Genomic DNA, 27,129 nt, shown 5'->3' with positions numbered 1-27,129 from the left:
TTTACTCTTGTGAATAATGTTGATAATAAAAAAAAAAAAAAAAAAAACTTTTATTTATTCTGCTAAATAATGACTCAGTTGTACACTTTTCCTAAAATTGGACCAGTTATACTGCAGAAACAGTAAAAAATAACCGAAGGCCGGACAAATTGTGATCGGAGGAGCTCGCTTCATCTTTCAGCGAAAGTAAGATGAAAAAAAACCAAATAAAAGACAAACCTGTGGGTCTGAGTCTGTGGCAGACACCCTAACAATTTCACTTCCGACAGGGTAATTCTCCAGGATGGTTGCGTTATATGATGTAGGGTTAAACTGTGGGGGCACCATATTTCTTCTCACAGTGATATCTATTGTTGTAGTAGAAGTCTTTTTTGGAGAACCTCCATCCTCTGCCAACAGACGAAGCTACAAAGAACAACAAGTACACACATTATGATATTGTTTCAATTATAAATACTTACTAGTATTCCTGCACAAATTCTTAACAATGTTAAAAGTCAATTAGTCAGAAGAAGGACTCTTAACCCTATAAAAATGTGCACACAATATAGGTTTATACTCTATGTGAGTTTAATTCAGACTATTGACAAATGTTCACATCCATTTCCTAAAAAGTAAAACACAAACTTATGTACACGATTAGTACATTCTATTTAACAATTAATGACGAGCTTTCTTTTCCTGACAACATATCTCACCTTGAAAATATTAGCTGTGTTTGCTGCTAAATTTGCTGCATTTCGAACACGAACACTTGATCTCGCCAACTCAAACAGGCTCGCTGCTGAATCATCCCCAATCACACTCACTGTAACATCTTTAAATGGACTCTACAAGCAGTTTATTCAAAATATTTAATAGGCATCCCATGAAATTTCAAAGTGGTCTAAAAGTACTTAGATACTCTTTATATTTAGCTTGATCAATTTATATTTTCAACCACATGTCCTTTTTCCCTCTGCATATTTGTAATATGGGTTTAGATTTATCAATTGTAACTCACCACAGTATCATCATCAGCTGTAGTAACTGTCACTCCAGGCAAAAGAGTGTTGTCTGTAACAAGCCTTGTAATGGTGGAACTGTAGGGAGCATTGATAAAGCGTGGGGGCTGTAGATTCCTGTTGACCTGCACTGTCACTGTGGCCGTGTTTGTTCCAGCAAGTGATGGGGAACCATTGTCAGCTACAGTCACCGTGAGCTAAGACGAGAGCAAACTTTATAGCCAAACTCAGTTTGTCATATGATGAAATAACATTTACATTTAAAACTAGATGCTGTCATTAGACAGTAATACCCGCACCAAGTTCTTCCCCCTAAATAACACTGTTTTGTACCAGTTTAATTAAAAATGGCCCTAACAATTTCTGGTACTTCATTTAAAAACACCTCGGACCTCAATGCCCTTACGGACATGTAAACGCTCTAACCCATTGCGCTTCAATGTTAGGTAACATTATTTTTGGGAAAAAAATATTATACGACATGTTTTTATACTTCATTGTTTATTTCAATATGAAGTATACGTCGCAGTATGCAGGTGTCTTGCACCACCTTAAAGCTGTTATTTACCTAATAAAATAGTGCAATGGGTTTTGAAGAATAGGCAAAAAAAAATACATGCATGTTACAAATAACTGATTTTTGTCTAAAGTTACGTACACAACAAAGGTCTGCAGGTCTCATTAGCGGGTACTAGTTTTACCCAGCTCTTCGTTTAGATGGGTTTTGTGTGAGTATGCATACATGTATGTGTTTTTCATATGCAGAAAAGGATTAGCTAACATACAGAAACTATGGCATGTCAAACGTTCCAATATTCGATATTTTCATTTGTATTCTATAATTTTGTATTTGTATTGTATAATTTTCCATTTGTATTGTATAATTTTCTATTTGTATTGTATAAATATCATTTGTAATTTTCTATTTGTATTGTATATTTTTTTATTTGTATTATATTATTTTTCATTTGTATTGTATAATTTCATTTGTATTGTATAATTTTCTATTTGTTTTGTATAATTTCTATTTGTATTGTATAATTTTCCATTTGTATTGTATAGTTTTCCATTTGTATTGTATAATTTTCCGTTTGTATTGTATCCGAGGGTTTATTAATTTGTTTTGTTACGAAGGTTATTATTGGTTAAACGTTTTATACTATATTGTGGGGAACCAGCGAGGTGTTCCGGATGCAGAACGCAACATGACTAGTTTAAACACGTGGTGATCTCACTTAGCGGCAGTGACGCCAGTGTGAGGCTCGCCGTATTGGAAATATTGGGACTGTTCGGGTAAGGTAAACAGATAGGGCCATCGTGATAAGGGGTATATCAAGGCATTATATATATATATATATATATATATATATATATATATATATATATATATATATATATATATATATATAGCTTGATAACTGAACCAGAATTTTCAAACCAGGGTAAAGACCAGGTGAACGCCTAAATAGGATATAATAGCCCGTTTTGGTTATAATAGAGAGGTTGAGATTTAAAACGTGTACGGGTACGCGTACGTGTGTTAAAACTACACGTACACTTTTTTGTAATTTATCAGTTGAGATTTCTTAACTTGTAGGATATAAATGTGTACGTAAATCGACGCAGTTTTGTGACATGAATTTATTTAATTAATTCCAAATAAATGGTATATTTCTTACCAATTTTCATGCAAATGAAGCTTAAAAATCTATAAAATGTATCACAAGAATATATTTACTCATCAATAAGATTTTATTTGTTGTAAAAAGCTACACGTTTGTACTTACGTGTAGACGACACTCTACAAATTTAGAGAACGTGTAGAAACCATGTCGTCACAAAAACTGATGACGTAATTCGCGAAGAATTTAGGTGGTTCCCCTAGTTCACGTACACGTACCCGTACACGTTCGAAATCTCAACCTCTCTATTAGCCCAAATGGGATAAAAAAATTTAAGTGCGAAATATAAAAATATTTGATGTTGAAATATTTAATATAAATCCGCTTTAATATGTATCAAATGCAACAATTTTTGGTTAAGAAGTTTTTCTATTTGTCTATAGTTTGTAAGATTGATAGTTTTGGATATACTGAGGGATCAATCTCCGTAACAGTACAGTTCCAGAAAAAGTTGTTTACCAAAAGTTGTTGCATTACATCTATTCTAATGCGGATTTATATCAAAAATTTCAAAATCAATTTTTTTTGGGCACTTAAAATTTATATCCCATTAGGCCCCTGTCCCTTAATTGACATGTCAAGAAACGTACATGTATATACGTCCATACTGGTCTATACAAGGTTTGAAAATTCTGGTTCAGTAAACCAGCTACATGTGTATAATGTCTTCATATATCTTTTATCACAATTGCCCTATCTGTTTACCTTAAACAACCAGAACAGTCCCAATATTTCCAATACGGCGAGCCTCACACTAGCGTCACTGCCGCTAAACGAGATCACCACGTGTTTAAACTAGTCTTATGTTAAGGGGATCAGTTTGCGTTCAGCATCCGGAACATCTTGCTGGTTTCTGCACAATACAGTGTAAAACTTTTAATTAATGATAACCTTCGTAACAATACAAATAAACAATTACTCGGATACAATACAAATTGAAAATTATAGAATACAAATTGAAATTTATAGAATACAAATGGAAAATTATACAATACAAATGGAAAATTATACAATACAGATGGAAAATTATACAATACAAATAGACAATTATACAATAAAAATGAAATTTATGCAATACAAATGGAAAATTATATAATACAAATGGAAAATTATACAATACAAATAGAATATTATACAATACATATGAATATTTATACAATACAAATAGAAATTATACAATATAAATTGAAAATTATAGAATACAAATAGAAACTTATACAACACAAATAGAATATTATACAATACATATGAATATTTATATCATACAAATGGAAATATCGAATTGCAACGTTTGATATGCCATAAGAAACATTTCTTTTGTGATGATCAGCTGATGGGATTCCAATTGTGCTTTTTTGGATTATCATTATGATATTGACTAATATAGGTAATCATAACACATGTAAAGTAGCACAATATTACGAGACACCGGCATGTACATAAGTATTACTTTCACTTTCTAAATAAGTGATCTTCCTTTGCCAGCATACTGTATCAACATCTTTAATATTATTAATTATTTAGAAAAGCTTATCAACATTACCTATATATCCTATCGCGTTTGTAAAGTTTCTGTCATTTTAATTGCAAAAGTTATTTTTTTCATTTGTCAGACTTACACTATTGAGTTGACACGATATTGACCCTGTGACATTCGTATTAAATTTGTGTTTTACATGAAAATAAGTGTAGAGAATTATCGTTTTATATGAGTTATAGTAGGAAGGAAGGGGTATTTCTTTCTTAATGTATTATAATGCATCAAATACAATGTAGGCCATGACCCCCTATGGGATTGTTCTGACCCCATGAAACAGGAAAATACAAAATATCTTCTAATGTCATCATGATGCATCAAATGGTATAAAGTACATGACCCCCAGGTGTTTTCTTTAACCTCCCCCCTCCCCTTATGAAATAGGAAATTATGATACACTGTATATTTTAATAACTTTTGAGATCCTCGTCCCTAAATCGTATAATTTATTCTTGCTCTTTGTGTCATTGCACATCAAATTGTATATAGGTTATGCCCCCTTGGAGACACCCTGACATTATAGTACTAGAAATAATAAAGTATTTTATCTTATTCATATGCAGTTCTTCATCTTCTTCGTTTATTCTTATTCTTCATCTTCTTTTTCTTCTTTCCTACTCTGAACTTGTTTCTCAGAGATGGCTGAACAGAATTGTATAAAACTCTAGGATACAATAGGCCTGCATATCTAGTTGTGCACCCTGGTTTGATTTTTCTCATTTGGGGTTAGACAACCCCCTTTTTTGGGGGGGGGGGGTTTAAAAGTGTCTAACATTGAACCTTATGAGAAGAATCGTAGACTCTATTGTAAATGGTAACTTGAAAACGGACATAGATGATAATATAGGGTTTTCATAATCATATATTGATTGTTACTGGCAATGTATAGGTTTTTTTTTAAAATCTGACCCCTGGGGTCATCCCCACCCCCAGGAATTGGAAATTACCATATATCTCAGAAACTGTTATAATCATGACCCCTAAACGATATATATTCTTGTTCCTTATGTCAAGGGGCATCAAATGTTATGTAGGTCATGGGCCCTGTGGGTGGTCTTGACCCCCCCCCCCCCCCCCGAACGGCAAGTTCCTTAATATCTTCAATACAGTTGAGATCCCTACCCTTAAACCATATATATTCTTGTTCCTTGTGTCAAGAGTCATCAAACGGTATGTGGGTCATGGGCCCTTGGGGTGGTCGTGACCCCCCTCGTACAGGAAGTGCACAAATATCTCAAAAACGGTTGAGATCCCAACCCTTTAACCATAAATATTCTTTATTCTTAAAGGACATCAAACGGTATGTAGGTCATGAGCCCAGGGTTAAATTTAATTTTTGAAAACCTTAATGCACATCTATAGAACAATTATATACATAAGATATCCATTAAATCATAAGAGGAGATCTGGGATCTATGGGTTTTTTTAGTGATAAACGTCAATTTTCTACTACTCTTTGACTCCCTGGGTGAAATTTAAATTCTTAAAACCTTAATGCACATCTATAGAACAGTCCCTATCATGTCCTAAGATATGACGTGTCTATCCATTAAATCATAAGAGGAGTTCTGGGATCTATGTATTTTTTTAATGATAAACGTCAATGTTCTGCTACTTTTTGACTCCCTGGTTGAAATTTAAATTTTTAAAACCTTATTGCACATCCTATTATCCCAAACGATGACGTAGCTACTTCAAAAGTTGTAAGAGGAGTTCTGGGAACCATACATTTTTTTTGCAAAAAACCGTCATTTTTTGTTGCCCACTGATCCCCTTAATACAAAAAATTCTTGAACCTGATCACACTTCAAAATGACATCATATTCTAGAAGATCATTTGGCTACTGCAAAAAATGACGTTTTTTAAACCAGTTTTTTTTTGTAAAAAAAAAAACAAGTCATTTTTCAGCCATTAAATGACCCCCCAGGGCAATTATGAAATTTTCGAAACCTTACTGCGCATCTATAGGATACCCTAAACAATTCCAAGAGATAATTTGTCTACAACTGATATGTGGGAGGAGTTTGAAATAAACGGGTTTTTTTTTTTAAAAAAAAAAGGCCATTTTTTTACCAATTAATTGACCTCCAAGACTACCAGAAAATTCTTGAACTCTAGCTTTTTACAAAACATCATGACACCCCATACCAAACTCCAAGAGTTCAGTCTGCTGGTTTATAAGATGTAAGAGCGGTTTGAGAATGTAAAACGTGACAGACAGACGGACGGAACAAGGTGACAACAATATACCCGAACTTTCTTTAGAAAGTGTGGGTATAAAAATACATTTACATATCTCTGTTTTAGTTGTAATCTTATATCTGATGCTAGTTATACTTTATCAGTTTACTTACAGCATAAGAAGTTGCTGTATTGCCTCGTAGATCCTTATAAAGGGAGACAACTCCTGTACTTGGATTGACTTGGAAGTACTGGAGTGCTAAAGCATTTCCACTCAATGTATATGTAGGTACATTATTTGGTGCCTGCAAAAAACTAATTATTTATCACAGCCAGGACTGATATAAAATTCAAACTTATGCTGTTCTTAATTGCCAATCAGTGAATGTTTAAATATTTGTTTTGTTTCCTCAGAAATTCAATTTGCTTTACATGAACTACAGGTGCTCACTGTTGTGTCAAGGTCGCTAGAGGACACTTGCCGTATGCTGGACCCCATGGTCTGGGTTTCCAAGATAGTGGCAGAGTATTGAGTTGGATTGAATTGTGGAGCGTTCAGATTTCTGGTCACATTGACTAGAAGCAGGCTTGTTGATGAGCGTCTGGGAGTTCCAAAGTCTCTTACACGCACTCTAACCTGTAAACACATGATCTTTTTTAAATATGCAATATCTAAACACAAAGAATAATGAAGTGCACCACTTTGGTACATGATATTCATCTTGCACTAAATACACATGATGTATATCTGTTGATAATCAGATGCTCAAGATTATTCTGGACATTAAAAACTATAAAGATGGATGACAAATGGGAAAGGCCACACCATAATATAGCCGTACAAACAATAGACATATCTATATCCATGACAAAACATACAAAGATGGTAATGAAAATCTTTACCTCAATAGGACTCTCTTTAAAAAAAGCTATTGCAAAAATGTTTCACAATTAAGACTGAAGCCATCATAGTAAGATATGGTTAATATCAATTTTAAATTTGTTAGGGGGTTCAAGATAGCATTTAGTCACTTTATATCTTACCCTATATTGTACAGCTGGATCTGAAGTCAACGGAGAACTTATTGTTATTCTACCAGCTGTTGGGTCCAAAGCAAACAAACTTGTGGCAGCATCATCTCCTATGATATCATATTCTCGACGTTGGAAATCAAGCTAATGCAAAGAAAATATCTTAATAGTACAAACACTATTACAACATGTAAAAATGGTATACTTATTAAGGCTAAAACTCGCATTAATTTATTTCAATAAAATTATTACATTAAATCCAGAACCTTACCACAGTGTCTGCATCAGTTGAGTTTACAGTGTAAACAGTTGAAAATTGATTAGCATTTGCTGGTATTGTCACACTGAATGGCAAGTTGTCAAACAATGGGTCATAGTCATTTCGTTGAACAATAATTGTCAGTGGGATTTCCTGACTAAGTCTCTGTGGTGAACCCGAATCTCTTGCTTGAACCCGGAACTATAAATAAATGGTGTTTTATAATATCAATAATTCTTAATAAAAAATTCTTTTGTTTTAAAATGATATAGTACAGAACTGGGATCTTTTGAAAAACCAGAAGTGAACCTAAAAAGAGCACAATCTTATACAGTACCCGCAACGTTATTTTTTACAATCCTATCCTATCGTATCGTGTATCAATCCTGTCGTATCGTGCGTGTATACTGTTCTATCGTGCGTTAATTCTATCCTATCGTGCGTGTATACTGTTCTATCGTGCGTTAATCCTATCCTATCGTGCGTGAATCCTATCAGGTTTATCGTTTAATTTCAATAATTCTTCCGTTTATCCTATCGTGTTAATCGTTTCGTGCCTTTTCATAAGCAAGTAAATTTATTACTAAGTTGCAACTCGTTCGGTGCGCCGTATACGAATATTTATCGAACAAGAATTGTAAAATCCTATCAAACATTCCGTCAGGATACTAATTTTTAATTTTTATTTTGATCAAAATTAACCACTATTATATGTAAATCATATCTGTTAACATTGAAAATGAAAAACGAAGTTCTTAGGAACAAGGTAACATATTTACCTGTATATCGAATATATTAAATCGTACGCAGAGTTTATACCTGCGTAAACATCAACTTTTATGCAATATAATTTTGTTGCATCATATTTTACAGAAACAAAACTATTTATGATATAATTCATATTTAATTAAAACCCGAGTTGTATTTTGAACCCGTTATTTACTGTGTGATATTTGATTTCAGGCTGAAATGTTCTCTGCAATCAGCTAGCTAGGATGTGTGGTAATGAAAACAATGTTAAAAAATCTTACGCGGAATGTGTATCTGCGTAAATATTTATTTAACTTGTCTGTAATAATTCGTTTTTAATGCATCATTTTCTTATACAGAAAGAAATGTACTTATGAAAGATTTTATATTTACTTTATACAAGAGTTGGATTTATATAATTAAACCCGCTATTTTCCGAGTGATTTAATCTCGGGCTGAAATATTCGCGGCGATCGGCTAGGGTGTTCGGTAATGAAAACAATTTTAACAATACAAAAAATTTATTGATCATTAAAGCTCATAATTTTAGTTGAAAAAAAAATTAACTGGTCCTTTTGTATACGTTCTATAAATGATGCAGCGATGATTAACAACTCCGCAATTGTTACTAAAAAGAAATTCCACGTAAATCTTTATTTGTACGTGTTCTCTCTCAAATTCTGCAATTATCAGTTTGTTCGTAAATATCGTTTAAACCTATCATACGTTTATCATGAACATCGTTTATCCTTTCCTATCGTGTATCAATCCTATCATATCGTGCGTGTATACTGTTCTATCGTGCGTTAATCCTATCCTTTCGTGCGTGTATACTGTTCTGTCGTGCGTTAATGCTATTCTATCGTGCGTGAATCCTATCCTATCGTTTATCTTGTAAAAAATAACGTTGCGGGTACTGTAGCTATATAAATTTGGTTTTTAAAATTACACTATAAGAAGACGGGGTTTCCTCTGTGGTCAGGTCCTTTCTAATGGTAATAATTCCCGTCCTAGAATCAATTAAAAACCTTTGTGATGGTGTCGACCCTACAAAGTAGTACTCTACCAAATTGTTTGGTGGCTACAAAAGAAAAACAAGAAAATGATGTGGAGGTTAGACATACAGTCGATTTCATTTACATATATCAATGAATTAATTCACATGGCTTTGTCTGAAGTAGAATCCTGAAAACTTGTATGTGTGTGAAGGAGAGAATTCTGAGACCCATTAAACACTTACAGCTGAGTCAGCATCTGTTGCAAATATTTGTCCAACACTAAATCCGATTGGTTCATTTTCCTTGATTGTGAATATATAACTGTCTGAGACAAAGTGGGGAGTTTCAAAGTTTCGTTGGACAGTCAATGTCAGGGTGTTCATAGCTTCCTTCCTGGGACTGCCCCCATCCTGGACACGTACTCTCAACTACAAAAAGGGGGCTTTGATTAGTAGAACTGTAAGAAAAAAACTCCCCAACTGAATTGTAACATGGCTTGAAAATCAATCAAGATTTAATACCGTATAAAGGGTAGATGTTTGAGAGAACAGTGACTGCTGCAGCGTTATGGCCCCTGAGGTTGGGTTGATGTTGAATACACTGGTGGATTCTCCATCCCCTGTAAGACTGTATGTGAGCTGTCCAAACACACCCTATCAAAAGCAAAGCCAAAAGACAGAATTTATAAACAATCGCAAACTAACTGTGATTTCAATGATTTTAATATTTATTGATTACCTTTAAATGACATGGAATAATTAGTTCGTTTTGAATGCATATTAAGGCTCTCATAACAAACTATGGACCAGATAAGGTGTAAAGATCGACACACAATATAAAGAACATTTCTAGGAATTATACTAACAGGATCTGGATCTCTAGCAGACACTGGGAAGACTTGGGTTCCTATTGAGGTATTATGGTTGATCCAATTGGCATTGGGCAGATTGATAAAGACTGGAGCGTTTGTGTTTCGAATCACTGTCACTCGAACGCTAGCAGGTTTTGTTGCCGAGCGACCACCTCTGTCTACAGCATTCACAGTAAACTGCAAAGGAAAAAAAACACGATTGGAATTAAATAAAGTTCATTGTATTTTTGAATTTTTTCTTCTTTTTATCGTTGATGTTTTTCACTCCATAGAAAAGTTAGGTAATACATTTGTACATCATTTCAATTTTTAATGAAGCGCGGGAGCTGTGTTAGCATAAAATGATAAAGTGATGTTTTAAAGCTTTCAATTATGCTTTTATTAAATTGAACTAAAATCTTACAGTGTAATCAACAGTTCTAGCATTATCCAGCATGGGAGACTGGCGAAGACTGATGTCTCCAGTGACATCATCCACCATGAAATACTGGGCTCCCAAAGTTCTTCCTGCATCTGTGCTCATAAAGTATCGAACTCCATTGTATGGTGCCTGAAAATCAATCAAAGAACATATGAAATAGTTTAAGAAATTTTAACCAACATAAAGTGATATTTTATTTTCATCTGAAGATTTCAAACTGAAAAATTGCATGTTTGTGTTCTTTTCAAATGAAATTCCCTGAGCTACAGTTGGTGGTGTACTCACCCTTGTATCTCCATCTGTTGCTTTTACTTGCAGGAATGAAAGACCAAGTTGTCGTGTTTCCGCAATTGTCTCATTATAAGACTGTCTTTCAAAGACTGGACTATTGATGTTGTGCTGCACTGTTATGGAGGCTACTGTGGTTGCAGTTCTTGGAGGAGATCCACCATCTTGAGCCAAAATTCTCATCTGAAATAGAAAAATAAAATAAATTTGATCTTAAGTCTTTTACATTCAGTAAGTCATACTTTTTTTATTTTTATTTTACATTTTTCTTCTACACCCATCTCACCAGATATTGAGTGTCCGAGTCTGCTTTCAGATCACTGTTCACAACGATTCGGTTATTACTATCCAGACTGAAATAAGTCAGGGCTTTGTCATCTCCAATGGCAGATACAGTCACTGTGTTGAATGGTGCCTGAAAAAAGACAAAATTGTAGCATTTCATTTTAATATCTTGTGTGCTTTTTTTTTCTTCCAAATATGGCAGAATATTTCACACACTACTTTGGATAGAATTTGAACTACAATTGAAAGCTTTTTTGCACTGCTTCAGTTCTTTAAATGTAAAAATTCAACAAAATTGTAATACAGATTGCATAGGGACATATATGCTAATTAAGTGGAATACTAGGCTATCATCCTTTAGAAAAAATAAGAATGGCATATACCCCACAGTGCCTTTCTGCCCATCTAATAAACCCTACACTGTGTACAGGTTTTTTTTCGCCCCAAACTATTTTCACCCTTCTGTGCTTGCAAACAGTTTCGCCCCATCTTGAATTCACCCAGACAAAGAAGTGTTAAAAGATAAATAACTTGAGACATAGGAATTTGGTCAGTCTAAAATTTGCCCGCTGACAAAGAGGGTGAAAGGGGCAAAAATAAAACAGGGGCAAATATTTTTCTGTATACAGTACTAGTCTTGAATGTAATGTATTAAATCATATTAGAAATATCCAACAAGAAATATAACACACTCACGTCAGTGTCACTGTCACCAAAGTTGATTTGTAGTACAGAAGTTCCAATGACAGAAGTCTCAGGAATGTTGGCAGCAAATGGTCCCCCACTGAAGAAGGGGTCTCGTAAGTTCCTGAATATATCTATTGTCACTGTGGCATTTGTAGCTGATGTCTTGGAGGGAGATCCCATATCATAGGCTTGTACATACATCTAAGTAAAAATACAAAACACAGGTTATCAATGGGTGAAAAAAATGAGGTATTAAATTGGAAAGCTGCTTATAACCAGTATATCATTTCTTTGAGATTGATTCAAGCATACATACAACATAAAGTTAAAAACATTGACCTCTAAAGTGGCCATTTTCCAAACACTTTAATAAAAAACAATTCAAAAGCTAATCAGCATTTATATTTCAAAATAGTTTGAATCTAGTCTGATGGCAAGACAATTCTGTCTATTTACTTGAACAAAATAATGATATTGAATGCGACTGAGAGATGCTTTTAGATACAGGAAATAAAACAAGCATGTTTACAGTTGTTAAGGATGAAGACGATGTTGTATGTATATTAAGGTACTTCACTACACAGAGACTTATACTTTTTAAGACACTACGTCACAAGATGGCGATTTAAATGTTTTGTTTAACAGTTTGTATCAATCGATTCAGATGTATATCGTCATAGCTCAATGTTAAAGTATCAGGCTTGTGAATCATATGTGGTGAGTTCAAATCCACCTGGGGCTTTTGTTTATGTAAACTGAATGAAATTTTTGAAAATACCATTTTTTATCTAAAATTGCACATTTTCCCGCCTATTTGATATATATACTTCTTATCCATCATGCTTTCTATCATAATCAAGTAATTTTCTGCTGATTTGAGAAACTATTTCAAGGTGTAGTGAAGCACCTTAAGATCAGTAAGCTATACAAGCATGACTATGAATTTACCAGATATCTGTTAGAAGTATCTAAAGTCAGGTCTCTCTTGACAAAGATGGTTCCAGTCTGGCTGTCAATTCCAAAGTAATCCGAGGCCGGCGTTGAAGCAAACATCTGGAATCTGATCACATTGTGAGGTGACTGGGTGTCCCTGTCTGTAGCTGTAACTGTTGCTATAGTTACACCCAGATCCTGAGTTTCTGGAATTCTTTCACTAACAGTAGGGGAGGTAATCTCTGGTGCAAAGTTGTTCCTCTCTACCGTCACGGTAACTACAGTCACATTGTCCTTGGCTGGCACACCATTGTCATAGGCTTGTACTCGGATCTACAAAAGATAATAAAATCTTCAGCATTTTGAACAAAATACTTTGAATTCTTTTCCAACCAATGAATTGTAAAATACAATTAAATACTGTTTACTAGTTCACTTTATACTGAACTATATAAACTAATAAACTGGGATTTAACTCCACATTTTTTATTCTCTATTTTTTGTTACCAAGTACCGTAAATAGAGATAATCTTAAAAGAGACTATAGATATCTTCAATACAGTGCAAATCAAAGTCATACTTTTAAAACAAATTAATATTGTTCTGAAATTTTCTTACATAATACACTAGGTCAGAGGATGATGCCAGAGAGTTAGCCACAGTGATCTGCCCATTCGCTGGGTTGGCGATTGTAAAGAAGGCAGTGGAATCCCCATCTCCAATGATCTCGTATCTCACAACATTAAAGAAAACGTCAGAATCTGTGGCTAACAGTGCATTTCCCACAGTCTGGCCGACTCCTGCTTGTTGGGAGACCAGAGTTGTTGTCATGGGGTTCTGCCATTGTGGAGAATTGTTGTTTCTTATGACATTTATGGTAAGTCTTGCTTTGTTGTCTGCCTGACGAGGGGGGTTTCCTCCATCCTCTGCTTTTACCAACAACTAAAGAATTCAAAGACATGTACATTATTACCACATAGACAAGCATTTCTGAGTAAAACCAGAAAACAATGATACTCCTACAAATGTACACTGTCACTTAAATTGGACTTTTTTCTCTTGCAGAGACAACTATGCTCTCTTTGTGCATGGTTTTCAATTAATAAGTCTTAGTACATATTGTCTTTACTTAACTATGCATATGTACTGGATTTTTTTAAGCTAAAAGATAACATACCACAAACTGGGTTTCTGTTCTTTGCAGCAAAGATGTTTTCAGGAATGTTTGTCCATTGTCAGCCACAGTGAAGAAATTTGGGGCATTTCCATTCCCTTCCACAACATATCGGACTGTGTTGTATGGGCTCTGTCAAAGAAACTCAGGTATAAGCAATTGACCCCCCAAAACTAACCCCGATGTTTTGATTCATAGGAATATCCTCTTGAAGAACCAAATTCCTCTTAAATCAGTAAAAATGAATGCTAATAGATAAATTCTGTATTTTTTTTTTAAAACATGAACATGTTATTTACTGAATGCTAACTTGATCTGATAAATCATTCATAAATAATTGATGGATATCTTACCACACTGTCTAAATCATTAGCTGAGAATGAAAACACCGATGTAACATAATCATGTGTCTCGTATATTGTGGCAGTGGCTTCGTATGATGAGGATGCTCCAGGGTTGACCCAGACAGGTTTCTCCAAGTTACTGTCTACTGTGAGAGTCAGTGTGGAGTAGCTTCTCCTTGGAATGTCTGCTCCATCTCTGGCTTCAACAGTCAACTGCAAGTAATTGTAAAGCCACCAATATCAAATTTGATATTTTAAACATAGTTGCAGATCATTTTAACTTACTATTTGTTTGTGTCTGTAAAGTATCGCTTCAGACACACGAAGTACTGCCTGTCTTGTCCACTTATTGTAAATATTTCATTCAAATACCATCTCATTAATTGCATGTTTTTATTTCCCTTGAGAGAAAAGTTGTGCAAAACTAGAAATAACAATTTTCTTTCATTTATTTTCATCATTTTGAAAGTTCAACGTTGTATAAAATATGAAACATAAATTATACGTTTTCATACTTGCACTATAAAAATTTGTCAGCAACCCCCTTACCCTCCCCCCCCCCAAAAAAAAGGAATTCATGAATTTTCATGCAATAAAATTGATATATACTGTATATATGTTAATATAGACAAGAACATCAGAAGCTAATACTCACATCATACTCCGTTTGTGTGAGAGAGTTTGTCTGTAAAGTTATCTGGCCTGTTGTTTGATCAATTTGGAACTGGTTTGTTCCAGTCACAAGGGAGTAGGAGACAACATTAAAGGGAGACTGAAACCGATAACAACAAATATTATACATGTATTCAAATGACGTTTCTCCATTGCTTATGCAAGTAATTTGCTCAATGCATATGCAATAATAAATACTTTTGAATTATGTAATACATGTATATGGTTGAGAAATAAAAGATTTACCCTAATATCGCTATCATTAGCAAAGACAGTGTAGACACTGAAACCAAATCCTGCAGTGCGAGGAAGAGATCGAGTTGTGGGCAGATTCCGGAAAACTGGAGGAAACTGGTTTCGCTCGACAGTAATGGTCACCGAGGCGGTTTGCTGAGATTCCACCGGTGGTGTTGCTCTATCAGCTACTCTAACAGTCAGCTGCAAAAGATAATAAGAGCCACTTAGTATAATGCAATGTCCATTTTACATATTTACAACAAATGGTTCATTCAAGTGTCTTGAGTTTTAAAATAAGATTCTTACAATGTATTGAGAAGAAGTCCCTGTATACAAAGGTTGTTTAACCAAGACTTTCCCAGATGTCTCATCTATATCAAAGTACTGAATGGCACTCTGGTCTCCATTAGCTGAATACACGACTTGATTATTTGGTGCCTGAAAACAAAATCTCCATATTGTTAATAAAGAAAAGTTGAATGCTTTACTGTTTATTGTACTGGCAGATTTGTTTTATATACATGTACATACACCTTAACAAACTCCTTAAGTGAACAAAATAAGATCTTTCTGAAATGTTTCTCAACGAGAGTAAATCACATAGGTTAGTTGCTTTATAAGAAGGTAAACAAAATTAGTACATAATAATTTATATCAAATCATCACATTTATTTTAATACAGTAAACAAATAAAAAGTTGCAATTTTACTAACACTTAAATCTTGATCTGTTGCTGCAACAGTTACTCCAATTTCTGCTCCCACCGGAAGTGTTTCCTGAATAGTGACAGCATAATTCAGTGGATTGAAGGCAGGGGTCCACAAATTTCTTTTGATGTTTACAGTGACCACAGCCTCATCAGTTAATGAAGGTACTCCATTGTCTGAGACACGAACCAAAAACTAAAAAAAATGAAAATAATCCAATAGTCAAAACTTGTCATACCCCTAAAGATTTTTCAAAAAAGTATAAAAATCAATTGGTAAAGAAGGCCAAGTCCTTATTTTACTCCAAGTGTTCCCATTTCTTAGTTTGCATTTTGTTTGTTATTAAATGGTACTTACCCTGAATTCTTTGTCCTGTATACCACTAACAATATTTTGCAAGGTAATGCGACCATTGGAATCTATAGCAAGATAGGCATTTGGCGATCCGATACCAATATTTTCAATGGCATAAGAAAGTGTATTAAACTCTGGGATCTGTAAAATGCGAAAATTTTATTAAATTCAAGTTCTATCATTACAACATCACTAACAATCTTAACTCAAACACTGATCACTGTTTGGTCTGGAGTTTATCAATACTTACTCCATTATCTGGGTCATTGGCCAGAACTTGTCCGACTACAGTCTGAGGATTAACAGTTGCAACTTCATTCATATCGAAGGTATAAGATGTTTGCACAAAAACAGGTGCTCTATTCCTTTGTACATTGATGGTGACAGTAGCGTTACTAGAACTAACTCTGGAGGGATCTCCCAAATCATAAGCTTCCACATACAGCTGTTTAAAAGAATTTAAAAAGTCAACACCAAACTTCTCAATCAGTTGCTTTTATAAATAGTAATTCATTCATTACAGGATGGTACATGTAACTAATGTCAATTAACATACCAAATACTCCGTGGCAGTGAGCCCATTTAAAGGACTTCTCACTGTCACCTGCCCAGTGTTACTGACAGCAAAGTTGCCTTGCTCGTTGGCATAGACAGTAGACCCACTCCTGGCAACAACAGCTGTTAAGCGGTAATTGACCACATTGTTGGGTGGCTGAGCATCACTGTCTGAAGCAGAGAGACCTGTGGGACTCAGGGTTAAAGGTAACGCCACAGTCTGGGTTTCTAAAATGGTGGCCTGGTAATTAAGAGAATTCCACACTGGAGTGTTGCGATTGCGATTGACTTTGATTGTAACCATTGCGTTGGCTGATTGGGATGGGCTGCCACCATCTGTAGCAACTGCCACCATCTGCAGAAAAGAAGTTAGAAAATATTATGAATTTATAATTAATGTTAGAAATCTTAAGCATATCAAGTAAATCATAATGATACAAATTTTATTTTTGAATCAGTTTTGCTCACATTAAATGTTACAGTAGGATCGCCAGTTAATGCACTCTTCACTCTGATGATACCAGTTCCTTGATCCATCGAAAACAGATTGTTTCCAGCAGTGTTGGCCAACAGTGTGTAAGTTATGGTCCTGAACTGAAGCTGAAAGGTTTTAAAAAAATATGTGAGTACTGATAGTTGTCCATAATCATGCATGTAAAGTGTATACCTATTTATACAGTCACATATACATTTGCTACACAATAGGGTTAATTTTGGAATGGAATTCTTATCTACAGTAAAATAACTTTACAACATAAATGTCACATGCTAGTTCAGCTGATTTGTAAATAATTTATACAGATATTAAATATTAACCTCTGGATCTTGATCACTGGCCTGCACTCGTAAAATACTGGTCCCCACAGCCAGTGTTTCTTCGATTTCTTGGTAATAAGAAGTGTCAAAGAAGACTGGTGGGTTTGTATTTCTGATGACATTTACAGTCAATGTAAACTGCTGGGCAGCAACTCTATTTCCACCATCCCTTAGCTGTATGGTCAGCTACAAATAGTCGATGTCAAAAGTCATATCATTTAATATCATAGTTAATATCATTTGTCTTATCTATTGTGTCAGTCGCAATGCTTACAAATGCCAAAAAAAATAAAAATTATTCTACATATGATTCTACATTTATTCTTGGATAAGGCAAAGATTTTAAAAATGAAACTGTCATGGTCTTTAGGGTAAAGAAGTCTTTTGCAGTGTGTAATAAGAATTTGAATTTTCATAGAACCAAATATATAATTAAATGCTAAATATAGGGAGATCACACTCACCACATATTGGTTGACGGCACGGTCAATGGCCAGTGATCTGGTAATCTGAACATTTCCCTGACTTGAAATTTGAAAATGTTGGGCAGCACTGCTGGTTGATAAAATACTATAGATCCTGGTGTTGAATGGTTCCTGTAATCACGAAATTGTTCAAAACAATTACAAAATATGTTAGGATTAATCCGTAATACATTGCATGGTATTCAGGATTATTCTTCCCTCTATGATTGTGAAGTTGCATATCTGAATTCAATTCATCCTAAATCAGTCATATTCTACATACTAGATCTAAAAATACCTGAATATCCAAGTCTCGTGTAGACAGGGTGTACACCGTCTCTAAGACTGGTCTATTTTCGGTCACATTGACTGTGGCGCTATAAGGTCCTCCTGTGGGGAGCCACTGAGGGTCATTCAGATTGCGGTTCACACTCACAGTCACTGTTCCTGTGTCTGACAAACCACCATTGTCTGTTGCTGTGATTGTCAGCTAAAAATCAAAAGACAAATGGATCAGTTTATTTGTAACCAATCATCTATATAACTAGTTTCAACATTACTGAACTTTAAATGATCAAATTTCAAACATACATGTACATGTTTGAAACATGTTTCAATGATGCTAGAGTTACTAAAGCTTTGACAAAAGATTTAAAAGGTAGAATATGAAAACACAACATACCAGATACCGCGGGGCATCATCAGCTGTAAGGCTGCTGACCAGAGTGATCCTACCACTTGTTGGTTCCAGTCTGAACAGGGAGGCTGCTGTTGTGTCAGTTACCATGGAGTAGGTCACCTGGTTAAACTCAGGCTGGATACAGAAATTAATCAAAACATTTATTATCCTAAACAAGTACAGGGTTATAAATAAAAAAATATTGTATAATGAAATCTATCATAAGTGTTTTACCCTGGCATCATTGTCTGTAGCGGTGTAGGTGTCGACTTCAGAGCCAATGTTTTGGGTGTTAGGAATGGTGACTGTGGTTGTTTTGGGAGCAGGGAAAAATGGAGCAGTGTTTCTGATCACTGTAATTGTAACTGTGGTGGAGGCAGATAAAGGTGGCACTCCGCCATCTTGTACGTTGACATTAATCTGTATAATAAACAACAATGTAATGTAATTTAAGAAGATAATTGTAATTTGAAATCTTTTTTTTTGTAAGACATTCAATTCATATCAAACAAAACACTTACATTGTAACTGGTAACCCCTGGATCTTGTTGAAATGACCTCGCAAGGGTTATTTTTCCAGTTTCAGGGTTGATGTAGAACCACTGTTGTAAGTTCGGGTTTTGAACTGTTGCACTAGAAGTTACCGAGGTAATTCTGAATGTTACCCGACTGTTGGCAGTATTCTGTATTTTAAGGAAAAAAATGCAATGAAATAAACAAATGATTAAACCCATAAAGTAATGATCAATGAACAAAAATCAATATATTATGTTATTACTCTCTGAACTTACCTGAGCATCAGCATCTGTCACAGTGATACTGGACAAAAGCTCCGTTCCCACCGGGATGTTCTCCAGGAATTGCAAATTGGATGGCACAGCCTGAATCACTGGAGGGTAATTGTTGATGTCCTGAGAAAAAAACCACATCATCAATCCACACAAAAAGTTTGACCATTCTGCAAATTTTTAAATTTATATTACCTGTTTAAAGGCATTTGTTTACCTCATCCACAATTAAGGTTAGTAAAAATACTTACCTGTATGCTGATAGTGACTGTTGCTGTTGCAGAGAGAGCATTAGATGACTCTCCCTCGGCTGTTGTCACTGTGAACACGTAGCGGCTCCTTGTCTCATATTGCAGAAGCTGGTTATTTGTAATAACGCCACTGTTTGAGTTTATATTGAAAACAGTGAAATCTCCTGTACTGAATTTGTAAGTGATGCTATCAACTGTGTCCTGATCTATGGCCTGAACAAACAAAATATCATCATGATTTTGCAATACATGCATGTCAAAACCATTTACAGACATTTTCCGTATTACTAAATATACACATTCACAAATTTCACATTTATTCTATGGTTGAGATAATGCAGACTTTAAAACAAAATCTAATTAAAAAATAAAATTTGAACAATTTTTAGCATAACATGAATCTTAATTCATGGTTAACAAATTTGATCAAATATGGTGATAGCCAAAAAAATTAATACAGTAATACATACCAAGACTTGAGCCACAGATGTCCCAGTTGGCTGTCCCTCTGGAATAGAGCGTTCTATGTTGGTCTCTGTAAACAAAGGAATCACGTCCTGCACATCCTGAACATTGATGGTGACGGTGGCTGTTCCTGTCCTGCTGCTAACACCTCCATCGGTGCCCAGCACCAGAATGACGTGTCTTTGCTTAACTTCATAGTCTAATGCCGTCGCTGTTGTGATGGCTCCAGTCGAAGTGATGAAAAATCTGGTGCGATACAAGATGTCATTATTGAATTTAAAACCACAGAATTTGATAAAGGATGACAGTTACCAAGATTCGAATATTAGCGCAGCAGTGCTGAAGAAAACCTTTACATGTACTTACAAATTTGCAGAGTCAGTTGATGAATATGGTGATATCTGATAATTTACAAGGGCATTAGCTCCTGTGTCTGAATCTGTTGCCTAAGGTAAAAAAAAAAGGAGCTCCTTTTGTACTCTTTTGTACTCTAGAGTATATAAAAATTCTTAAAAAGCCATGAATCAAAATATTGAATCTTCTATTTAGATACTTATATTAATTAAATCATACCGTAACAGTTCCTACAGGTTCATTTGTTCTGCCCTCAAACACACTAAACGTGTAGGACGTTGGTATAAAAACAGGGTTGTTATCGTTGACATCTTGTACAATAATTGTAAGTGTTGTCTGTGCAGTCTACAAGGAAGAAAGATTCCATCAACTTTGATGTTTTATGAACTGGAAAATCTCTTTGACACTGATTTTTCTTTTATCTTATGAATCAAAATGAATGCATTGAACAGTTTTGAGGAAATGAAATAAAAAAAAAAATTAATGGATAAAAAAAATGTTTTTTTCATACCAATCCTGATTGATCCTGAACTTGAATATTTAGCGTATATTGAGGTGTTCCTTCCCTATTCAAACGTCTTGCTGTTCTTAGTTCACCTCTAAAATACCAAGCATCATTTCAAATGTTTACACATTATCTACATATACACGCAGATGATATTCATCAAGCTGTAGAAATCATAAGCATCATTGATCTTAAATTTGTATCGGGTACAAAATAGTCTTACGTTGTTGAATTGATTATGAAATCACTGTTATTATTTCCAGCAGTTATTGTAAAGGTTAGAGGTAGGCCCTCTGGATCTCTGGCCTGTCAAAGAAAAATTAATTTGTATGTACATTTTTTAATATAAAATCAAATCATTTAAAGTTAATCTGCTAGGAAAGAGATTTCATATATAAATTCCTCCCAAAGGATCTACCTACAAAGTTGAAGAGAAACATGTAGAGCAAAAAATGTTTAATATTGTGTGCAAAGAAGACAAAATACAGCATTCTAAGGAAGTTTGGCTTTGAAAAAGTTTTTTAAAGATTTTTTGCGATCTTAAACTTATGTTGCAAAATAGATCTACCAGAAATATATGTATGCATCTATAATGATAAGAGAAAGCCTACTTTTTGAAGAGACTTGGTAAATTTAACATTTAATTAATAGTATTTTCTAGAAGACCTTCTTAATGGTGTACAATCATAATTCTATGAAATGTAGCTAAATCTGTATGCCATCGTGAAGTACATATAATAGGACTATAGCTGGTAATGAAAAAGCCAGTGTCTCATTTTGAGAATTTGAACTGCCCAATGTCCTTACCGACCATCCACGAACCTGTATGAATGAAGTCATGCATGTTAAACTAGGATAGTACATGTAAATTACTACCAACATTAAATCATTCTCGCTATAGTTACACACCATTGTGTGGCTCCAGTGATAATGTTAAAGGTAAATGTTACAAGTGACACTTGAACAATCTGTACTAAAATGGACAACAACTTAGTTTGACTATCTCCACGCTCTATAATTTTTCTAGAGATTAGTTTTACATTACTTATTTACAATGTATATGCAAACCCACAACCCAGAACACAGATACATACTGTAGATTCCTTATTTTACGCGAGTACCTAATTCCGCAATTTAACGGTTTACCATCAAATGGCGAGATCATAAAATCGCGAATACCAAAATTTTATCATTGTTTAATGTAGTTTACATATATTCCAAAATTAAAAGCGAGATTTTAAAATTCGCGAGACAGGCTTCTCGCGGTTTTACGCGGATATTAATTCTTCGCGTTTAATTAGGAATTTACAGTAACTATATTTAACATAAGTATATGTTAACAATTACTGGCGATATGTAGCATTGTTATGATTTTTACATTTGAAGTCAGAATTCCATGTTAAAAAAACAGTATTAAAGTTAATATGAAATAACGACAGAGGTAAATGTATTAGTATTGTAATTGAATTAGAAAATATTTTGTGTGATATATGTAATATTATACATACTGGAACTGTCCACAAAGAAGAGGATAGTGGTACTGCCTCACTGACAGAGATTGTAAAGGCGGCAGAATCAATGACAGGAGGACGTGTTCCCAATGGGGTCACGGTCACTTCTACAGGTACTGAGGTACTCCTAAAATCACATACATACAAAATATATCATGCTTTGAGATAGCACATTTTTGCATTCAGTTTTCAGTAATTTATCATCATTTTGTGCTATTACTGTCAATGCAAGCAATTTACATGTCTACAGTGACAGTTATCTCAAGAAGAACTGGAATAGAAAAATGGAGCATGGTGGGTGGTGAGTAGGGGAAGCAGGGCAAGGGTAAAAAGTCAGTAAAGGAAAATAAAGTCAAAAATAAAGTTTAACTTTGTCCTTTGAAATAGCAGTCAGGCCATCTTTCCCTCTTTTTATCTTGTACCTTAATATATACAGATATGCTTTGAAAAAAACAAATGCTTAAATATCCACTTTGAACTCACCTTCTTTCTGCAATAGGCTGTCCTTGGTCTGTTGCTTGGACCATAATGACATAGATTTCCCCTTCTGCAACAGCCCCCACACAGCTGATTGTGGCCTGTCCTTGTTGTGAGCTTGGCTGAATGGTGAACTTGGAAGCCCCATTGTTTGAAACACTTTGTATGGTATATGCAATATCACCAAAGGCACCACTATCGTCATCTGTAGCTTTGACCTTAAAATATATAAAATTGTATTACAAAGAAAAAGTTCTTATAATACCTAATTGTCGGCATAAATTTCGACTTTCATTGCTTGCCTTATATATATACATGCTTTTAATAAAATACAAATTGTTCCATATCTGAAGTGGTTATCTTTATTTCAAATTTGAACTTACATCCAAAAGAACTTGGTTGCTGGTAGTGTAGTCCCCTTCAACAATTGTGTCGGTATACCTTGGTGCCTCAAACACGGGAGAATTGTCATTCAGATCTCTGACATTGACAGTGACTTGTACACTTCCACCTCTTGGGTTCTGTGTTCCTACTTCAGTTCCTGTCACCTGTATATTAAGTGGAGGAAATATATTGTTGAAAATAAAAAATATTGTTCAATAATCTATACAAATCTAATTCCTGAACTGAGTTAAATGTATCATTGTCGAAATGAATTATTTACACTGAGCACTGAAATTATCCTTATAACCCACCGAAAAAGTGACAACAGAATTAGTTTCATAGTTCATAACTGATGCAGCTTCCACGTATCCTTCACTGTTCACTCGAAACAGCGATGTACCACCAACTGTGTAGGTGTATGTGCCAGTCTCACCAGATATCTTAAATAGACACAATGGACATTTTAGAGTATTTACATATTTTAGATAAAATATTGTATGATCTGCAATAGTGCATAAATCCTCTCACACAATATAAATGTATGTCTTTGATTTAAATACATCAAAGAACTGTGAAAATCAATAAGCTAATGTGGTCAAAGGCCAAATAAATACCAGTACACTGTACGTGTTTGTTATACTTGTTCTTGTTACAATTGTCATTTTTTTCTCAATGTAAATTACAATAAAGTCTATTCAATACAAAATAATGTTTGCATTCCCATCAACAGAAGACTGACATCACAATTCACTTTACAGATCCCTTATCTTAACACATTAACTTCTCGGTGATTTCTTAAAACAAAACATACCAGATCTGGATCAGTGACTGAGATTTTCAACAGATTAGATCCGTCACTATTCCTTGGTATTGTTCCTACGGGAGAATTTTCATAGATGAATCCTTGGAATGGCACAGTGAGCACTGGGTTATTGTTATTGGCTGCAGCAATAGTAATCTTTATTGTAGCTCTTTTTGAATATCTGTGAGTCTGAGTTTCTCGACCCTACGGTACGATTAAAACGGAAAAATCGTTACCAAAATTATTCCACAATCACGCATTAAAATACTCATCATAGTAAAAAAACAACTGACCTCAATGAAGAGTTCCAGCTCAGGAACCTGGTATCGATCCAAGGGACTGGTCTGGGTTATAATAGCTTGGTACTGGTTAGCTGAACCTGACACCTGTTGAGTTGAAACCTGGAACCTATTCTGGTAGCCAGGTGGAAGAGCTTTAATTGATAAAATGAGAAATATTTTCCTCTTTTAAAGAGTTGCAAGTCTTTATACAGGTGGTGAAATATACAGTTGTGAGAGTTGACCTTTCAATGAAAACATATACATAGACAAATATAGAGAAATCACGAGTTTATACTGGATGGCGAGAAAACGGCGAGTCATAGGATTTTTCTTTAATGAAATGGTTTTACTAGCTATATAGAAAATTGGAAAGAGCATGTCCATAGATGAGCTTGTTTGGTGTACTCAATAAAGACTATTTGGGTATCAATAGGGGAATTTGTTCTACATGGTAAATTCAACAGAGGTTCTAAATGTTTCCATGTACTGAACAGCTGACTTCTTTAAAACACAATAAGATTATCATCAAATGCAAACGTCATTAGTAAATCTTTATGAATACATAATGACAATAAGAAAAAAAATTAAAAGTAAATGTGTGATGAAACTTCCTCTTTTCTTTACAGATACTTGCTTTGTTGTATTGTGAAATTGATAGATGCATTAAGAGTATCCCTGTCTTCTGCCACAATATTCACAACAGCATTTGGATTACCAGAACTTGCTGGTACAGGATTAAATACAAGTACACCACCCTAAAGTTGCAAAATAATAACTTTTGATTATTGATAAACAAATATATTAATTCATTTTGATTCGAGACAAAACTTTCCAAGTGGCATATCCTGTTTAGTTTCATTGTACCATTCTTAATTTTAAATTAAATTTAAACTTGATATTCTTATTGATTTACTTAATATTTTAATTTACCCCCCCCCCCTCTAAAAAATCATGTAATATTGGTAAAAAGCTACCACTAAATGAACTCACAGTCGATCCAGATGTCACACTAGTTGAATAAGTTGGGTTAAAACAGACATTGTCCACCTCTACACACCCGGTGTACACAAACTTGGGTCCCAGATCATCAACATCATTGACACTAATTGTTATGGTGGTGGTAGCTTGTCTTCTTTCGGCAGGATTACTTGCTTTGTCCTATATAAAAACAGTGAATCACAGTGGTTCAATGTACATAATATGGCTAGGCGTATTTTGTTAAAGGAACTCAGACTTGGGTTTAAGCTCAACATTTTGAATTTTATTTTTGAATTTTTTATGTTAAGAATGGGTAAATATTGATATTTTTAATGCTTCCTCAAAATTTGAAAGTCAGATATTGAATTACAAGCAAGATAGAAAGTATGAAATCCTTTGTTTTGTAAACAGAGCTCGAGTCTTGTTATTGTTGAATATTTGTTTTATTAATTGGTTTAAGTTTCAATAAAAAAGTTGCTTAATCTATTGACAATATTTTTTATGAACACATTGGATAAACTTATTTTTTTTGCCACAAGTCATGTTGTCAAAAAAATAGTTATTACCTTACTTCATATTATTTGTACACAAATATAAGACTTGACCTTTGTTTACATATTAATGTTTTTTTTCCTCTGTATCTTTTTAAACTTGAATTATAATATTCAAGGTATGGTCAACCATTCTAAATGCACAAGTTTGCATTGGGTAATAACTTGCAAACAATATAGTGTATCAAAACCTTTCCAATTAATAATCCTCTCCTCTGAAGCTTCTGATGATAAAAAAAACCTATAAAAAGATGTTTATAGGTATGAAAAACCAAAGGCTTCATTATTCTATCTATGTCATTATGCATTTGGGTGTTCGAAATGCATTTTTCGTTAAGACTGAAAGACTACAGAAACGTATAACCGTCTCTTGATGTTGTGTTCATCCTCTGAATGGCAAATTAAAATGAGTATGTTCTTCCTATAAAATAAATATATTGTCAAAATAATGTCGACTCGTACAAGGAAATAATACAAGTCGATATATTTTGGATGATTTAACCGCCCATTTAAATTTCAAGCTTTGTTGACTTTGATTAAGTCTTAAAATTATTTTGCGTTTAAAATTTTTCGTATTTATATAAATGCGTTAAAATTTTATCGCTATCTTTTATATTGAAAACTAATCATGTTGAAAATTGCACAATTTGTGGAGCTTTTGCGTCCATATTTTGATGACTTCTTGTCTGTTTACAAGGAATTTCAACTTAAGTTTGTCGTCTTAAGTTTTAGTAAAATTAAACCCAATTAATTTCAATTATAAACAAAAAATGTAAAGCAATAAACATATATATAGTAGCTAACTGCAAAGCTCCATAAGCGTTAGAGACAGGGGCGAAGCACATTCTTTA

General features: G+C 34.2%; 1 protein-coding gene across 1 annotated transcript in view; it reads right to left on the bottom strand.

The window, feature by feature from the left end:
* LOC105347723 (protocadherin Fat 4) overlaps positions 1-27,129 on the bottom strand; it is a 49,162-nt gene that overhangs the window by 7,414 nt on the left and 14,619 nt on the right. Inside the window, exons 7-54 of the mRNA XM_066065137.1 lie at positions 25,740-25,907; positions 25,374-25,504; positions 24,762-24,930; positions 24,478-24,672; positions 23,978-24,106; positions 23,666-23,830; positions 23,289-23,500; positions 22,803-22,932; positions 21,518-21,600; positions 21,301-21,388; positions 21,009-21,134; positions 20,802-20,881; positions 20,441-20,681; positions 19,971-20,183; positions 19,723-19,842; positions 19,453-19,614; positions 19,166-19,351; positions 18,935-19,066; positions 18,551-18,742; positions 18,253-18,384; positions 17,789-17,974; positions 17,441-17,572; positions 16,974-17,327; positions 16,668-16,862; positions 16,421-16,558; positions 16,070-16,258; positions 15,663-15,794; positions 15,366-15,557; positions 15,103-15,219; positions 14,457-14,660; positions 14,107-14,235; positions 13,548-13,871; positions 12,945-13,262; positions 12,006-12,197; positions 11,311-11,439; positions 11,022-11,207; positions 10,719-10,865; positions 10,310-10,492; positions 9,966-10,097; positions 9,687-9,872; positions 9,396-9,527; positions 7,709-7,897; positions 7,450-7,581; positions 6,857-7,042; positions 6,579-6,710; positions 1,004-1,201; positions 699-830; positions 220-405 (exon numbers count right to left, since the gene is read on the bottom strand). Coding sequence (XP_065921209.1) covers positions 220-405; positions 699-830; positions 1,004-1,201; positions 6,579-6,710; positions 6,857-7,042; positions 7,450-7,581; positions 7,709-7,897; positions 9,396-9,527; positions 9,687-9,872; positions 9,966-10,097; positions 10,310-10,492; positions 10,719-10,865; positions 11,022-11,207; positions 11,311-11,439; positions 12,006-12,197; positions 12,945-13,262; positions 13,548-13,871; positions 14,107-14,235; positions 14,457-14,660; positions 15,103-15,219; positions 15,366-15,557; positions 15,663-15,794; positions 16,070-16,258; positions 16,421-16,558; positions 16,668-16,862; positions 16,974-17,327; positions 17,441-17,572; positions 17,789-17,974; positions 18,253-18,384; positions 18,551-18,742; positions 18,935-19,066; positions 19,166-19,351; positions 19,453-19,614; positions 19,723-19,842; positions 19,971-20,183; positions 20,441-20,681; positions 20,802-20,881; positions 21,009-21,134; positions 21,301-21,388; positions 21,518-21,600; positions 22,803-22,932; positions 23,289-23,500; positions 23,666-23,830; positions 23,978-24,106; positions 24,478-24,672; positions 24,762-24,930; positions 25,374-25,504; positions 25,740-25,907 — 8,106 coding nt within the window. The remainder of the gene's footprint in view (positions 1-219; positions 406-698; positions 831-1,003; positions 1,202-6,578; positions 6,711-6,856; positions 7,043-7,449; positions 7,582-7,708; positions 7,898-9,395; positions 9,528-9,686; positions 9,873-9,965; positions 10,098-10,309; positions 10,493-10,718; positions 10,866-11,021; positions 11,208-11,310; positions 11,440-12,005; positions 12,198-12,944; positions 13,263-13,547; positions 13,872-14,106; positions 14,236-14,456; positions 14,661-15,102; positions 15,220-15,365; positions 15,558-15,662; positions 15,795-16,069; positions 16,259-16,420; positions 16,559-16,667; positions 16,863-16,973; positions 17,328-17,440; positions 17,573-17,788; positions 17,975-18,252; positions 18,385-18,550; positions 18,743-18,934; positions 19,067-19,165; positions 19,352-19,452; positions 19,615-19,722; positions 19,843-19,970; positions 20,184-20,440; positions 20,682-20,801; positions 20,882-21,008; positions 21,135-21,300; positions 21,389-21,517; positions 21,601-22,802; positions 22,933-23,288; positions 23,501-23,665; positions 23,831-23,977; positions 24,107-24,477; positions 24,673-24,761; positions 24,931-25,373; positions 25,505-25,739; positions 25,908-27,129) is intronic.

The sequence above is a fragment of the Magallana gigas genome, chromosome 7 (assembly GCF_963853765.1).
Source record: "Magallana gigas chromosome 7, xbMagGiga1.1, whole genome shotgun sequence".
Taxonomy (NCBI): Eukaryota; Metazoa; Mollusca; class Bivalvia; order Ostreida; family Ostreidae; genus Magallana; species Magallana gigas.
The sequence above is the reverse complement of the archived record's forward strand: the minus strand, read 5'-3'. Positions and strand labels throughout refer to the sequence as shown.